This window comes from Varanus komodoensis, unplaced genomic scaffold (assembly GCF_004798865.1).
Source record: "Varanus komodoensis strain SLA01 unplaced genomic scaffold, ASM479886v1 scaffold151, whole genome shotgun sequence".
Classification (NCBI taxonomy): Eukaryota; Metazoa; Chordata; class Lepidosauria; order Squamata; family Varanidae; genus Varanus; species Varanus komodoensis.
In genome coordinates this window covers 64,257-81,146 of record NW_025335443.1, presented here as the reverse complement: position 1 = coordinate 81,146, position 16,890 = coordinate 64,257, and the positions used below count along the sequence as shown (strand labels likewise).

The 16,890-nt window shown below is 50.2% G+C and overlaps 1 protein-coding gene across 10 annotated transcripts in view; it reads right to left on the bottom strand.

Moving 5' to 3' along the window:
* Positions 1-6,491: 6,491 nt before the first annotated feature.
* Positions 6,492-16,890, bottom strand: part of LOC123021011 (zinc finger protein with KRAB and SCAN domains 7-like) — a 33,297-nt gene continuing 22,898 nt past the window's right edge. For 3 of the 10 annotated variants that reach the window (XM_044425378.1, XM_044425385.1, XM_044425379.1), the window contains 4 exons: positions 15,631-16,083; positions 12,018-12,689; positions 11,774-11,887; positions 10,192-11,090 (listed from right to left, as the gene is read on the bottom strand). In XM_044425378.1, coding sequence (XP_044281313.1) covers positions 10,417-11,090; positions 11,774-11,887; positions 12,018-12,689; positions 15,631-16,083 — 1,913 coding nt within the window. In that variant the 3' untranslated portion in view covers positions 10,192-10,416. The other 7 variants (XR_006414240.1, XR_006414241.1, XM_044425383.1 and 4 more) reach the window with 7 other exon arrangements.

Sequence of the window (16,890 nt, the reverse complement as noted above, 5' to 3'; positions counted from 1 at the left end):
CTTTTCTTGCATCTATTCTTCCTCGTGTTCTCTTTGGTAATTCACTAATATTATTGTGTGTGTGGGTGTGAGTATGTGGACCTATGTTTTAATTCTTGCTTTCTTTTGACTTAATTTTAAACATTGTACTAGTTTTTACACATTTTCTACATAGCTTTGAGCAGTTTTGGAAAAGGAAAAACAAGCCTAAGATTTTTATAAACAAACAGATAAAAGTTTGTTTGACCTGCCTGACACCCTTTCAGTGGGACATCTTTGATTTGCTTTGTAATGCAGTCTGATTTCACCCTTTGTAGAAATGTCACAACAGGAATAAATTCAATAAGAAGAACATAAGCACATGAGAAAAGCCATGCTGGGGCAGACCAAGGGTCCAGCCAGGCCAGCCACCCACAGGATCCCTCCAGCAGGATGGGTGCAAGGCCTCCTCTGCCCAAGCGCCTCAGCATCGGGTGCGTGCAGGCAGGCCACCTCTGGTGAGAGAGGAAACACAGGGCAGCAGGGCTAGTGGCCAGAGAGCCTCCTCCCTCACGAATCTGTCCAATCCCCTTTTAAAACCATTAAGATGGGTGAGTTCCACAGTTTAACATGAAGAATCCTTCCTTTCTCATTTCTCATTTTAGCGAGTCAGAAGGGGCCTCCCGGGCCATCTAGTCTGACCTCCGGCACCAGCCGGCTCCGCTCATGACATGCCCACCATGTGGACGTCCGGTCTATCCTTGAACACCTGCACCGACGGGGCCCCAACCACCTCCCGGGGAAGCCCATTCCACACCCTCGGGGTCCTGACTGTCAGGACGTGCTTCCGGGCATCCAAATTGAACCTGGGTTCCCTGCACTTTGCTCCGTTGGAGCGCGTCCTGCCTTCCTCTGCAGGGGAGAACAGGTCTCTACCCACCTCCGTGTGACATCCCCTCACATACCTGTATGTCGCCAACATATCCCCTCTGAGTCTCCTCTTCTCCAGGCTGAAGAGACCCAGTTCCCTCAGTCTCGCCTCATACCCCATCCCCTGCAAACCGGCCACCAACCTTGTGGCTCTACGCTGCACTGACTCTAACCTGGCTATATCCTTTCTGTAATGAGGGGCCCAAAACTGAGCACAATACTCCAGTTGCGGGCGCACCTGAGTCATATAGAGTGGTAGCAATTCCTCTCTTGATCTAGAAGCCACACTTCTGGCTATGCAACCAAGGGTGGCGTTCGCCCTCTTGACCACAGCATCACACTGCTGACTTGTGTTTGGCCTGCAGTCAACCAACACCCCGAGGTCCCTTTCACAAGTGCTGCTCTCTGGCCACTTGTCACCTAACCTGTACTTATGACACCCATTCCTAAGGCCCAAGTGCAAGACCTTGCACTTATCCACATTGAACGCCATCCTGTTGTCTCCTGCCCACTTCCATAGTCTGCCCAGATCCTTTTGGATCTGGAGTACCTGCTCCTCAGTTGTGGCCACTGCTCCAGTTTTAGTGTCATCTGCAAATTTGATCAGCAGACTGTTCACCCCTTCTTCCATGTCGTTAATGAAAAGATTAAACAGGATCGGCCCCAGGACAGAGCCCTGGGGGACCCCACTTGTCACTGGCTGCCATCCCAATGATTCCCCGTTAATGGTTACCTTCTGCTTTCAGTCAGTCAGCCATGCCCTAATCCACCTGACAGTGCTTTGGTGTGTCCCAAAACTCCTCAGTTTCTCCACCAGGATATCATGGGGCACTTTGTCAAAGGCCTTGCTGAAATCCAGGTATACCACATCCACTGCATCCCCTCCATCTAGCCATCTCGAAACCTTGTCATAGAATTCCACAAGGTGTGTCTGGCAGGACCTGTTTTTGCAGAAACCGTGTTGTGTGGCTGCCAGCCTCCCTTCCCTATCTAGCAGCACTAGATCTCTCTCTATTATGAGCCTTTCCATTGTTTTTCCTACAATGGACGTAAGGCTAACAGGTCTGTAATTCCCCATGTCCCTTCTACTACCCTTTTTGAAAATTGGGACCACTGATGCCACCCTCCAGTCCTCTGGAACTTCACCCGTTCTCCACGAGGTCTCAAAAATGGAGGCCAGCGGGTGTGAGAGAACCCCTGACAACTCTCTAAGTACTCTCGGGTGTAACCCGTCAGGGCCTGGTGCCTTTGTAATGTCCAATGCCCTGAGGAGCCCCTCGACTTCAAGGGGGGGTGACTCTAATCAGTGCCCCTAAGTCCCCAGCGTCATCTAATCTCCTATGTGGATATCCCCCGTCCTGCTTTGGGGAGAACACAGAGGCAAAATAGTCATTTAGCATCAGTGTCTGTTCCCTCATATCAGTCACTGGATCTCCTTCCTCCTTATTTAGTGGTCCCACCAGTCTCCCCTTCCTCTTCCTATTTACATGCTGAAAGAAGCCCTTTTTATTGCTCTTGATATTCTTGGCAAGTCTCAGCTCGTAATCAGCCTTAGCCTTGCGAAGAATCCTCCTGCAACAGGCCTCCTCCTCCCGGTATACCCTTTTGTCTATTTCCCCCTTCCCCCAGTACCCATTTCCTACGGAGGTTCCTCTTTTGTCTAATCCCTCTAACCACCTCCTTTTGCATCCGTGGCGGCACTCTGCTCCGCCTCCCCACCTTACTGACTAGAGGTATCGTCAAGGCTTGTGCCTCCAAAACCTCCCTTTTAAGTGCTATCCACCCCTCCTCAACTCGCTTACCTTCCAGTAACCTATCCCAGGAGACTCCCCAGTCTGGCCTTCAGTTGGCCAAAGTTGGCCCTCTTGAAGTCCCAGCTTCTAGTGCTCGACCTGCTGCACGTCCCCAGTCCCCTCATCTCAAAGCAAAGGATGGAATAATCACTCGCATCCAGAGCTCCCCTAATCTGTACTTCATCTATCAGCTCCTCCCTATTGGTCAAGACCAAGTCAAGGATGTTTCCCCCCCTCGTCACCTCTCGGACCCTCTGTATGGAAAAATGCTCCCTCAATAGCTTCTAGGAAGCGACGTGACCTGGCTGTCACTGCCGAGTGAGTCTCCCAAGTAATATCCGGGAGATTGAAATCTCCCATAATTACTGTGTCTCCCGAGATATCCTTAGAATCTGACCTGTCAGGACATCATCCAGGGCCTCAAGTTGACCTGGAGGGCGATAACATACCCCCACCGTGAGGTCCCTTTCCCTGTCAAAACCCCTAAGTTTCTCCCAGACTGCCTCTACCGAATCCCCATCTGTGCTGCATTCTATCTCACTGCATCCAATCCCTTCCCTGACGTATAAAGCCTCACCCCCACCCCTCTTTCCCTTCCTGTCCTTTCTAAAAAGGTGATACCCTTCTATGTTCACGTTCCAGACTTGCCTTTCATCCCACCAAGTTTCTGTGATCCCCACCAGGTCATACCCTCCTATTCCCAGGAGAGCTTCTAGCTCTTCCTGCTTATTACCCATGCTCCTAGCATTGGTGTACATGCACCTCAACTCCTTCCCACCGCTTCCTTTCCTTGGTGTTCCCAGCCTCCTCCTTCCTCCCATCCTCCCTGATACCTGGCCCCTCTCTGTAGGAGTCCTGTCAGTCCCTGCAGTACCTCTAAATCTCTGCTCCCCACACTTCCTCTCCCCACACTTGTCCAGTGCAGACACGTTCCTGGGGGGTCTGAACCCACCCCCTCCAAGCTCAGTTTAAAGTCTTCCGGACGAAGCTCGCTAGAGCATCTCCAAACGACCTTTTCCCCATCCTCGTGAGGTGTAACCCGTCCCTTGCCAGAAGTCCATTGGCAAGAAACCGAGTGCCGTGGTCACCCTTTGATCAGCTGTGAATCTCCCAGTCATCAGCTTTAGGGGATGACCCCTGTGAGTTCTAATATTACGGAGAGGCAGAAAAATGCCTTCTCCTATTAATTAGTCAGTGGAGGGAGAACCGTTCCAGGCATGTCGAAGAACATTTTGCCTCCCCAAAATGCAGTAAGGCCACAATCCAGTAACCATCTGAACTCAGAGGCTAAAACACATCCAGTACAGAGGGGGGAAGGAGCTGGGGAACTGACAGGAATCCGTGTAAGTTGTTGGGATGACCCGAGCCTCCACTGGCAGGCTTCTTGTATTTTATTTACTTATTATATTTCTGTCCTGCCCCTTTTCCTTCCAAAGAGCTCGAGGTGTCTTACATCATTCCCCTCCTCCTCTCCACCTTATCCTCGCAACCACCAGCCTGTGCGGTAGGTTGGACTGAGCTCCACCACAGAACCAAAGCTCAGAGCAAACATCTGGCAAATGACGTTGACATTTTCATCTGTGTTGTCAAGGAGAAACAGCATCCTTCCATATAGCCCGAAGTGCCAGATTCTGTAATCTTGGAAGCTTAGCAGGGTTGGGCCTGGCTGAAGTCTGGATGGGTGACTTGAATGTTCTGGACCACCCAAAGAGCCTGGGCTACAAGCAATACAGAAATGCAATAACAACAATGTAAGGCAGCTTGGCTCGTTATGAAACCAGTTTTTATTTATTCATTTTAAAACATTCCTATCCCGTCCTATACCAAGGATCTCAATACGGCAAAACAATAAGCAACACAAATAAATCTAGAAATACAGTAAAAGTCAATCATTAAATTAACATTAAGCCTTAAAATACAGGGAAAATAAAAAGGGTTTGGCCTGGCACCAAAATGAAGATAACGTTGGTGCTAAGCACATCTCTCTGGGGAGCAAGTTCCAAAGTTGGGGCACCACCACAGAAAAGGCCGTTCTCCAGGTGGCGACTCTTCTGATCTCCTTCAAAGAGGGCTCCCAAAGGAGGACCTCAGATGAAGATCTTAAGGGTTGGGCGAGTGCAGACGGAAGGAGAGACATTTCTTAGGGTCCGTTCACATTTTCCCTTCCCACTTGGTTGCTCTCCACTCAATGACTCACAGTCAAACTTCAGAATGAATGCAGTGGAAAAATGCTCTTGACACGCCACGTCACGAAACAAGTTACTGTCTGCAGCATTCAGTCAGTTGTTGTCGACTCCTGCAAGTCGCCTCTTGCATGAGCAGCAGTCCAATGATGAAAGATGGATGAATCACCCTAAAACAATACAGTTGAAAAGGGGTCCTGGAGACCAGCCAGGCCAAACGTCTGGAGGTGAAGGAAAACTACAGTGCCTTGCAGAAACAGTCACACGCCCCCGTTGACTTGCCCACATTTTGCTCTGTTAGGACCTAGCACCGAAATGGATGAATTGGCATTGTTACCGCTTGATTGCATGCGAGGCACTTGGCCCAGAAAACACAACCTGTTTTTGCTGGGGCACAATCTAAGTAAACGGAAGTGAGCTGGCACTTGCAGGCTGTGCCGGTATTCCTCCCCTTCGCTGTGACATGCCCGGCTTCTCATCTTGCAGCTCCAAAAAATGCCCGTCCGATCACGGTGCCCGTTTGCAGCCGTCTGTCCGAAGGGCCGTCTGCTGGAGGCAGCCTTGCTCTCCTCCAGCCTTGGGCAGCCCTGCTGCGTCCCCTCCACACACAGCCAGCCAGCAGCTGCCTGTGCTTTACGCCAATTCCTAGTTAATGCTGGGAGCCCGCAGGATCTTCCTTGCCCAAACTCGCTTCTTCGGGCAGATCGTCCACACGGGGCATCAGTCCGGTCTCAGAAGAGCACCGGGACGCCTTTGGGACACCCTCCCTGCTGGAGAATCCAAACTGGGACACAGCAGCCGTGTCCACCACCTTCTTCATTCTGGCAGAGCTGCAAAGGCTCCACACGACAGCCTTGTCTTGGACCACCCAGTCATTTTGGCCCCTGCAACTGCTCCCCCACCATTTCCCGAATCACAGGGATGCAGAAGCATCCCTTGTACCCAGACGCAAGAGCTCTGCGACACCAGAAAGTCTACTCCGGGACGAGTGCTCGTGAATTTAACCTGCTTCATCAGATGGCGTGTCACGGCTTCTGGGAGGGTTGGGCAGCAGTGAGGTCCAAAGGGAATTAAATACAGAAAATACTAAATGATGCTCAAATGGTTCGCAGTGATCATTTATACACCCTGGATAAAACCACTGGTCCGGATGGAGGCGCAGGATTCCTTTTTGATGGGATTGCATTCTCCCTGCAGGAAAAGTATGCAGCTTGGGTAGGGGGGTGTTACGTAGACCTGATGCGATTTATGGAGGTGCCAGTGGCATCCGGTGCCAGCATCGCCTTTTATCAGCTTCAGCTGATTGGCCAGTTGCATCCCGTTTGGAGAAACCAGACTCGAGTGTCCTTAACACACCTGGACTTGACTCTTGACTACTGCAATGAACTTTCCTTGGGGCTGCCTCGGAAGACTGTAGGGAAGCTTCCCCGGTGCAAAATGCAGCCACCCACTGCTGTGGCATGGGACAGGGAATCATCAGAACATGTGGGTCATAACTTGAGATCTCAGTTAGCACCATCATATGTATGTTGACCCAGGAAATAAGCCAAATGCCTGTGATTTTGCATTCTGCACACACCGTCCCAGCAGGAGTATGTTTGCTTGTTTGTTTAAACAATGTTTTCACTTTCAAAGTTGTAAAAATCTTTATTAACAAGAATCATGTCAACAAGTTCCACCAAGCTCGTCACCATTTATTCAAGAAACATGACTCCGCAGCTCTAAATTTAAGTTTTATTCTAGCATAGACAATAATCCCCTCCCACTCTTTAATATATGGAGTGCTAAGGCCTCAACCTTGAACTCTCTTACCTAGGACTGAACTGAGTGGGAATTTCCTCTGAACAGACACGTATAGGACTCCAGAGCAAGATCGCTACCCTATCTGGCCCTACACTCATGCCCTTAGCAGCACCGTGACACAGACAAAAATATACAAAGCTTTTCCAACCACTTTTCTCCCTGCCGTCCATGAAAGTTTGTAAGAAATTAACAGTCAAGTTCTAAAGCACCAAACGTCCGAGCAGCTATTGCTGGGGTCATCAGCAGAAAAGGGATCTTGCTTGCAGACCTCCCTGGAAACCTCGCTGGCCAAATCAGGTTGGCTTAACGTAAAATAGGATGCGGAACGGCACAGTCTTTTGGTCCAACCATCCAGAGTTCTCATGTCCTTGTGTCCAAATATCAATTAAAACACAGTATTTTATACCGAGCAGGAGTCTTACAGGCCTACAGTATTACAAAAAGATATGAAGCAAAAGTAAAGGAGTAAGGTAGGGAGAGAGAGGGGGGATGGGGGAAAAGGAAAGAGAATGGGGGAAAGATGAAAAAGGGGAAAGATGAATGAGAAATCAGAGAAAAGGGAGAGAAGAAGGGGAGCGTTTTGTGTAATGTTGCAAATGTGGAAGCCTGAATTATGTTACAGAACAAAAAGATCTTGATCAGTGCTACAAGCCAGCTTAATAAGCCAAGATAGCTCATTAGCCACTTTGTACACACTGGCTCAGTTTACAGAATTATCTTCACTGGATGCAGCTTGTTTGACAGTCGAGCCTCCCAGCACCCCTAGAGCAGTGGTGGCGAACCTATGGCACCTGTGCCGCAGCGGGCACACAGAGCCCTCTCCGCCGGCACCCCAGCAGCCGAGCATCAGATAACAGCGCACATAGGGGCCATGCGCAAGCTCGGAAAGGAGTAGCGGCACCAGGCGGTGATGTCGTGAGCCGCGACTCATAAGCCATGACTAGTCTCAGCTTTCGCATGGCCGGTCAGTGCGCAGCCAAGAATACCTATGTATATTTGCTTGGAATGGCTGTGAATTTTTTTTTTTTTCCTAAACTAAAGCCCCAGTATTCAGGTTTTATTGCAGTGTTGGCATTTTATGATAAATAAGTGGGTTCTGGGTTGCTGTTTGGGCACTCGGTCTCTAAAAGGTTCGCCATCACTGCCCTAGAGTATACACTGAGTTAGAGTCATTGCTGAGATGCATCTTACGTTGACTGAAGCCAGCTGCTCCAACCAACCACGGATGAATTAATCACAAAGAACTCACCAGTCACAGCCCAGTAACTTTGTGCATCCTCTTCAACCATTCAACCACCGATAATGAATTGCTGACCAAGGAAAATTGAAAATCCCCCACTACTGATTTCTAAACTATCCTGAAATGCTTTTGCGGTAGAGAAAGGTTCGCAGGTCTTTCAAGATCTCCTTTCTCACCCTCATGTGCAGAGCTCCACGTTGCTTTCTCTATACAAGCAGTACAGGGCTCGCACCCCAGGCCCGATTAGTGATGAGGATACGGGCCTGGTGGGCCAGCAAAAAGAATTGCTGAAGAGCAGTTTGTGCTGGTTCAGAAATCAGCTCAGCATCACAAGACGCTGCTCCCACGAACGCCAACTGCACCCCGCCACATGGGCCCCGTTTTCAGCCTGGGGGTCCCACTGATCTAGATGGGCATGATGGACTTTTGCCAGTTCCCATCAGATTAATGGGAAAAGTTAAAAGAGCATCTCTGGCTATTTCAGGAGGAACGTTTGTCCTACTGGATCCTGCCCAATTCCTACTCAAGTGCAGAAGCTGAGGCAGATGACATTTTCTTGGGAGGCCAAATGATAGACTCAGTTTGCATGCTGCAATAAGCATGACTGTTTATGTAAATTTGATTTGCACAAAACTGGCATATGTAGGCAAGTTAAGAAATCACGGTGGCTTATTGAACCATCCCTGTGCCATGCAAACTAGCCAACACCAGGCACCCAGAAAGTTGCCTGTCTCTCCTCTACTTAAATGCTTGCTGCAAAGGGCAGCTCATCGGCTCCCAAAAGCTTTCCCACAGGTGACCACTTTCTCCCAATGTTTGGGCTAATCCACTTTCCTGACCGGAAAAGAGATCTGCTCCAGCTTCTTCAGAACAACCCTTCAAATAGTTGAAAACTTGATCTTGAGCTTCCTTTTACTTTTCTCCTCTCACCTTCCCAGCTGTCCTTTGGGTCCCAACAGATGAGCACACACCTTGGGCCATTCACTGAATCCTGGAGTAGCAGAGTTGGAAGGGGCTACAAAGGCCATTGGGTCCACCCCCCTGCTGTTGCAGGGCACCAGTTCACACCATCCCTCTCAGATGGTGGTCCAGTTTCCCCTTGAACGTCTCCAGTGTGGGAGAGTCCCCCACCTCTCCAGGCAGCTGCTTCCACGGTCATATTGCTCTGACAGTGAGGAAGCTTTTCCTGCAGTCTAGCCTGAATCTGGGGCTTGTTGCAGCTTCAGCTGATTCTTCCATGTCCTACACTCTAGGATCAGAAAGAAGAGATCTTGACCTTCCTCTTTGTGACAGCCTTTGAGGTACTTCTAGAGGGATATTATGTCCCTCCCTCAGGGCTGAACATGCCCAGTTCTCTCAGGCTCTCCTCACAGGAGTGTTTCCAAACCCAGGATAATTTTTGTTGCCCTCCTCTGGACTCTTGCTCACTAGTGCCAGAAGTAGGTTGGCTGCTGCACACAGCGCCTGGGATGTGTACTGGCAAGGCCACTCCTCCGCACCACGGCCACAGTGGGGGAGGACGAATGCCGCTGTGAGCATGGGTGGCAGGCGCCGTCTGTGGCAGCCAATTTCTTCCCACCTGCTGCTGCCTGGGGCAACATGGAACTCAGTTCCTGGCAAGCGTCCTGCGAACACCAGGCGCGCTCTGCAGGAACTCGGACTCAGGGCTGCAAGCAAAGTAGGCCGGAGTCTGAGGAGCCAAGTTCACAAAATCCAATGGATTCCCACCCGCAAGCAGATCCCTCACACTCTCTTCTCTATTACGTCTTCCTCCTGACAGAGGATTCCTGTTGCAGCACCGCTACATCCACTTAGAAATCCAAAGCCTATTTTCGGCTTATTTCAAAACACTTACTGTGGCCACGGAAGATCAGGCATGACACCAAGCTAAAGTAGCTCCTCCAAAATTCAGAACAAGACAGATAGGATGGGGGCGAAATTTGAAGCCAAACACAGGGCAGGCTTTGGAACCCCTGTAAACTACTGGCTGTTAAAATCTTGGGCTTCGGAGGGCTTAAATGCAAGGACCCTGTCTCAGCGTGAGCACGATGAGGAACTCTGGGGCGTCTGTGAACATTTCAACTGCTCAAAACCCTGCCAGCGCGCAAGATCGGAGGGCAAACGGGGCCATGGGTGCCTGGTAGGGTTGTCCGTGGTTAAAATCCTGCTTGGTCCTGTGCCTTTAACAGAGGGGCTTGATCTGCAGAAGCAAGCAGCCAAAGGTCCGTGTGAGGTGGAGGGAGACGTCTTCAGCTTCTCACTGCTGCAAATCAAGCTGCTGCAAGAGAGACAGTGGTTGGTTTAGAAGGCAGAAGGGCAAAGCTTTTGGGAGAGCAACGAGCAAGCTGCGCCCCCGACGCTGTTGCGAGAAGTGTGCAAGCTCATCTGCAAGCGGCACAGGTAAGAAAGAAGCGGAGGAAGCGATGGAGGCAGGGAACTGCAGCATGCATGCAGGCCTCCGCACGCTCCTGTTCCTGGTCTTCTGCAACTACTCCCTCTCTTCACGAGACTATCTTGTGTGAGCTCTCTGGTGCCTGACTAGCTGATCCCACTGGTCAAAGCTCCAACCGCACTCAGAACATCCATAGGAAGGATAGAAGCCGTGCGTTTTCAGGTGGACCCTCAGGGAATCTTTCCGAAAGAAATCTTTCCCACACTCGGCGCAATGAAACGGCTTCACTCCCGTATGGATGATTCGATGCCTCATCAGCTTACTCTTCCAAGAAAAGCACCTGCCACATTCGCAGCACTGGTACGGCTTCCCCCCAGTGTGGGAATTCAGGTGGTCAGCCAGGTTCCGTTTGACCCTGAAGCATTTCCCACACTCAGAACATGTGTAAGGTGCCTTCTTTTTAGCCCTGGCCGCCTGACAGTTACTGAGCTCAGACTGGCAAATATCCACCTCCTCACCTTTGAAATACGCAAACTTTTCCAGTCTTGCCCGCACTTCTGCTTCCTTTTTGCCTAGGTTGTCCTTTCTTTCCGTGACGGGTCCATCGTGGTCTTGAACAGAGCCCTCAGACCCTTCTGGGTCCTTCTTCCCTTCCTGCTGCTTGTTGTAGCCCCATCGCTCGCTCAGGGCTGCCACCACAGAGGCGTCCCCGTTGGTTGCGGCTGGTAACCCATCGCCTCTCTTCCCCTGTGGAGGATTTGCCTCTGTCTGCACATCTGGAGTCTTATTACCTACAAAGAGAAAGAATGGAGACCTGAAACCACTCCATGTAAAGGGAGGAGGAGCAAAGAAGAAAGGAGCTTGCCAATGAAGCTATGGGAATATTATTTTTATTATTATTATTATTATTAATCCTCCCCCTCCTCCTCCTGCCCTGCAAGGAATTCAAGGTGGCTTATGGAATCCTCCACTTCCTCCACCTGTGAGACAGGATGGACCAAGGGTCAATGATGGCCCAAGGTCACCCAGTGACCAGTCATGGCCAAATGGGGACTAGAACCTGGATCGTCCCTCTAACTAGTCCAACAGTCTCTCGCAGGGCCTTTTTCCAGACAGACCTGCTTCTTTGGTACTCCCTCCTCTTGGGAGGCGCAGCAAGCTCTCTCCTGCTTTGGGAGGACAGCAAACTTCTCATTGATTACATTCAAACAACAACATTGACATTTGGAATATTTAGAAACTACTTAAAAGGTTTTGCAGGCATCAAATCAACCAAACACCGTTTTGCTTATTTTGAAGCTCAGGGTTTCCTATTTTGTTTCTACTGGCCTGCTAGTCAGTAGCTTTTAGGCAACTGCTTTTTAGTTTTTACATTTCAATTGCAAATTTATTAAGATTGGTTTTAATTTAATCAGTGGCCTTACACTATATCTCTACCTTACTCACACGTGGAAAAGAGTTAAAGCTTCTGTACCTGGTTCAATAGTCTGGCTTCTGAAACTGTGCTGTGGAGTCGGGGAAACTTGTTCCTTTCTGTATCCTGAGAGGGTTAGGTGGGCTTGGTTTCTGAAGCAAGTTCCTAGGCCTTCTAGGAAAGAAACGAACACCAGGGAACACTCCAGGCTTCCCACCGTTTTTCGGTAGCTGCCAAGAGAAGGAGATCTACAGAAGCCTTCCCCAGCCCGGCTTCCCCCGGATGTCTCAAGTACCATGCTTACCTCTCCACTTTTCCTGCTGGGACGCTTTTCGGGTGTTGAAGTCCCTCTTGAATTGGTGCAGCCTCTTGTGCCTGGAAAGATTCGAACTCCAGTTGAATGTCTGTCCACATTCGAGGCATTTATAAGGCTTTTCTCCAGTGTGTATTTTCATATGCATAAGGAGGGTTGATAATTTATAGGTTTTATGTCCACATTTGGAGCACGTGTGCTTTCTCTCAATTTGATTGTTCTTTTTTCTTCTCACAAGCTTCTTCCCATTGATGAGGCCGCCACTGGATGTCGTGTGGACTTTCAGGTGGATGCGGAGGTAAGATTTCTGAGAAAAGCCCTTCTTGCATTCGGGGCATTTGTAGGGCCTCTCTCCTGTGTGGGTTCTCTGGTGCCTCACCAAATCGGACAGATAGAAGGTCCTGTGTCCGCAGTCGGGACATTCGTGTTTTCTCTCCCGGCGATTAAATTTGTTTGCCTTCACCGCTGCGGCATTCCTCGGAAACCGAGCAGGCCTCGTGTTCCCTTCCGTCTCCCCTTTAGACGTGGCACTGCCCACAGAAGCCTCAAAGTCCAGAGAAGCAGCAGCTGAGAGCTCGCCCGACAGCGGCCCCCGCCTGCCTTCCAGTTTAGTCCCTCCCCGCTGAGGATTCTTCGCCAGGATGTTAATTAACTCCTCCTCATCTGTAAGGGAGACAGAGACGGTTGAGATACAAGACTGCTGTCCAGGAGGAGGAGAGAAGAGACTGCCCGTATCCCAAAACCTTGGCCCTGCAATTTCATTAAGCCACCTCCACCCACCTTCAGGTTTATCTTTGAAATAGACCAGGGGCTCCAACCTTTCTTGGGCCGGTGGGCATCCTGTTTGTTGCCACATGCATCTCCGACTTATGGAGACCCCGTGAATGAATGCCTCCCAAAATGTCCCATTTCTGACAGCCCTCTTCCACCCTTGTAAATTCAAGGCTGTAGCCTCCTTTGTAGAGTCAATCCGTTTTTTAAAGTAGGGGAGCAGATCGCAGTTACGCTACCTGTGTTTGGGTGCATGGGATCCACTCGGGTTGTGCTTTCCCTCCTGGCCTCTTCTCCCTCTTTGGTCTCTCCCCCTCCCCATAACCCTCCCTCCCCTTTCTGGTTCTTCCACCCTCCACTTTTGTTCATGCTCCTTTCTTTGGCTAAGCATTAACTGCAGATTAATTAAGCGTTGTTTAGCGTGTGATGAACCAACGGACAGGGTTCAGACAACACAATAACCTACTTTCGAGGCCTGAATATGGGTCGAGCGTGGATTGTCATGAAATGTGCGTAAGCAGGTTATCCAAACCCCACTGCTTTAACCATGGTTTCCTAACACGGCTGGGGTCAGAGAGCGTGATAACCTACATCGCAACCCCAGTCCTCATTCATCTCTGGAGTGTGGGGAGTATCTTGTTCAGGACTCCTCCAACTTTTTCGATAGGGGGCCAGTTGAAAGGCAGAGGTGACCTGGCGTGGGCCGTTGGCGGGGGGGCCTGGGCGCGCAGGCCGGTGAGGTGGCATCGGGCACGCACCATGGCAGATGGCTCCCTCGGAGATCTCCCAACAGGTCCAAAACCATCTCCGAGTGAGCAAGCCGCTGCCACCTCCCGCCCACATGGCGAGGCAGTGGCACACATGGGCCAGCGAAATGGGCATGGCGGGCCGGATCTGTCCTGCGGGCCGCAGTTTGAGGACCCATGATCTTGCTGCCTGAACCCAGCCATTGGGTCTGGATTCGCATATAACAAAACACCATCCACCTGGCCCTGCTGGAAGCTGCCTATTCAAAATGGCAGTGGCATGGAAGAAGCCATGGGTTGATCAGTCCATGATTCGCTGCCATTAGGCACGAACCAGGTCGCTGCTTTCCTTTCGAAAGCCCCCAAATCTGTGCAGGATAGAAGATGCACCGTTTCCCCCTCCTTTCAAGCAAATAGGGACGCTTACGCCGACTCGGAGGGAAGCATATGGAAAGAAAAGCAAACGATCAGTTAAAGGCCCTCAACGTTCCCATGTTTCGCAAGGTTTTAAAAATGTAACCCACTATGGAATACAGATTTGTAAAGAAGTGTAACGATACATTTGCATCCATTTCCTTGCTGCAACCCACACGAACACCTTGCGAAATAGGTGGTTGCTGTCTCCGCTGTGCAGAGAGGGGAGACAGAGACGAACAGTGTCCCACCTAAGCCTTCAAGCCTAACGATATTCTTTCTCCTTTATAGGTCAAAGCCACAAAATTCTGAGGACAGAATTCTGCTGTCTCAGCAAGCGTTGTGCGTGTTGATGGCAGCCGTTCTGGGGAAATACAGAATTGCAGGGCTGGAAGGGGCCAGAAATGTCCCCGAGGCCAACCCTTTGGGCAATGCAGAAAATCCCCTACAACTTCCGCTCCGGCAGGCAGCCGTCCTTAACAACTTCTGACAAAGGGCAGCCCAGGGCACAGCACTGCCATCGTCCGCGTACCTTGCTACTACAAGCCACCTTGTTCCGCAGGTGGGCAAGACCCCAAGTGGGCAGCAGGCCTTTGGAGGGTTTTTTTTTTTTAAGTCTCTCTACTGCCCATGATTAGAGATTTAATTAAAACCGCCAAGAGATTTTACTGCACTTAGTGGCATATCAATACAATAAATAAATGGCCACTGTGACAGAAGAGATCTCAGCAATTTGGCTTGAAAACAAGGGGGAAAGAGGACGCATGCCTTGTTCCCCAGCAAAAACCCTCAGGGAGCGCCATTCTGCTCTTGAGCAAAGCACATGCTCCTTGCGAGTCTGGTTTTGCACCCAGAACACCACTCCTCTGCCCCTGCGGCAGCAGATTCAGCATCAGGGTCCCCGGTGGCTTCTGCACAAGTGTGGCTGCCCCACCCCTGGAAGTTACTCACGTCCACCTCACAGTGTGAAATCCTTGGCCCTTTGTGCGGTCCCTATTCGGACCAACAGCACCTTCTGCTTTCGGCTCTTTTAACTTGCCATACTGAGCAGTGAATCTGGGACCACCAGGATACGAAGCCGCCTGCTCCGCACCTGCACTACCTTCTTCCTCTAACGTTCTCCTGTATTTTAACACACCTAACTACTCCCAGGCATTGTTAGCAGGGTTCTAGGATACAGGGATAGTCACCTCTGAGGCCTAGACACCTTTACGCTCCTAAAGGCGAGAATACTTGCCCAGGCATGGCCGTCCCACCCCCACTTCCTAAGGCAGCTCCATGGCAGCTTTTCTCCAGGAGTGGTGTCAGATGCCAGAAGAGGACGGGAAGCAAGAGGGTGGGGTGTGCCAGAGGGCGGAAGAGGAGGACGTGAGGCTTTAGGGTCCCTGGAGGAACCCAAAGCCTCCTTCCAGGCCTGAACTCCCAGTGGCTCAACTCCGCTCTGCAGGCTCGGAGGCTCACTTATCAGAAATTGCTCAAGGAGAGAGCAGAAAGTTAAAGTTTCCACCTTTGTTCCTTTCGCCCTGCTGGCAGATTCCCAGCAGTTCACAGGATCTTTGGAAGCCCCTGGGTGGGGACACTTCCTCCAAGCACGCAGCAATCTCCTTTGGACTGCAGATGAAGAAAAAGAGAAGAACCACGATTCATTTGGCTCGCCATCAAAATGTACCCACCACTGAGGATGACGTCACATTCGGCAACCGACGGACTGGGAACCTCTGAAGTCTCGAGGGCGGGAGCTTGTTGGTAGGACAGGTGGACTTGCCGGTGTTTCAAAAGATTTGACCACCACCGGAAGGCTTTCCCACAGTCGGGACATTCAAAAGTTTTTTCTCCGATATGAGTTTTTGTATGTATAACGATTTCTGATAAGCTTTCAGCATGATATCCACATTCTGAGCAGGCGTGTTTTTTCTGGAAGTCTGTGGGTTCCTTCTCAGTCGTTATCTGCGGTGGTTGGGAGCTGTCCTGCACTGTTCCTTGATGACCCCATGATTCGGGCTCATTCTCACAAGGCTCTTGCTTCAGTGAGATGCTCTGTGAGGATGCTTCTGTGGTCGACACACAGATGTCTTCCAATTTGATTATTTTCTGCAGATAATCCTTCATTTCTGGCAGTTCTGTATCTGGAGAACAAGGAAATCATTCAAATATGTGGTAATCAACGCCAGTCTTTCAGGAATAGAAAGCCTCCAAAAGGCGAAACCACTAGATAGCTTACGAAAGTCTCATCCTGCCTACAGCTACACTAGACAATATCTTGGCTCTTGCAATTTTTATGTACCTTAAAATTCAGTTTTAAATTTTGCATGGTAACTTTTTAAGATGCTTTTAATGTTCTTTGTAATTTTATGTGCTGCAAACCTCCAGCTATTGGCCAGCATAGAAAACAAACAATCCTGCAACTTTTATTTATTAGATTTACATCCTACTTTTTCTTACAAACTCAGAGCAGCTTACGTCATTTTCCTCCAGCAATCAATCTTATCCCCACAACAATAACCCTGCGAGGTAGGTTAGACTGAGTCAGCGACTGGCCCAAAGTCACCCAGGTGGCTCCATGGCTGAGCGGGGACTCGAACCCGGATTGCCTGAGTCCCAGACCTGCACCCTTAACCACTACACCACACTGTCTCTCTCTTCTCACACTGGCAACTTTTTAGGTTGTCTTCAAACAATAAGGACCTGAAACATTTTTAAAAGGTCTTTATTTCCATGAAATCACCAGTAGACGAAACTGCAGCCCTAACCCTAACCGCATTGAGCCCTCAGGCGATTTGATCCGTTTCAGACTTCTGACAGGAAGTCTGTCATGGCAGGAGGGGTGGAAACAGGTGTCACAGGACGAAAGATCCTTCCGGCTCAGGCCGTACCCCCTGCCAGCAGGCAGGCCTGACAGAGCACCCTTGTGAGAAGGACACTCTATGTGCCTG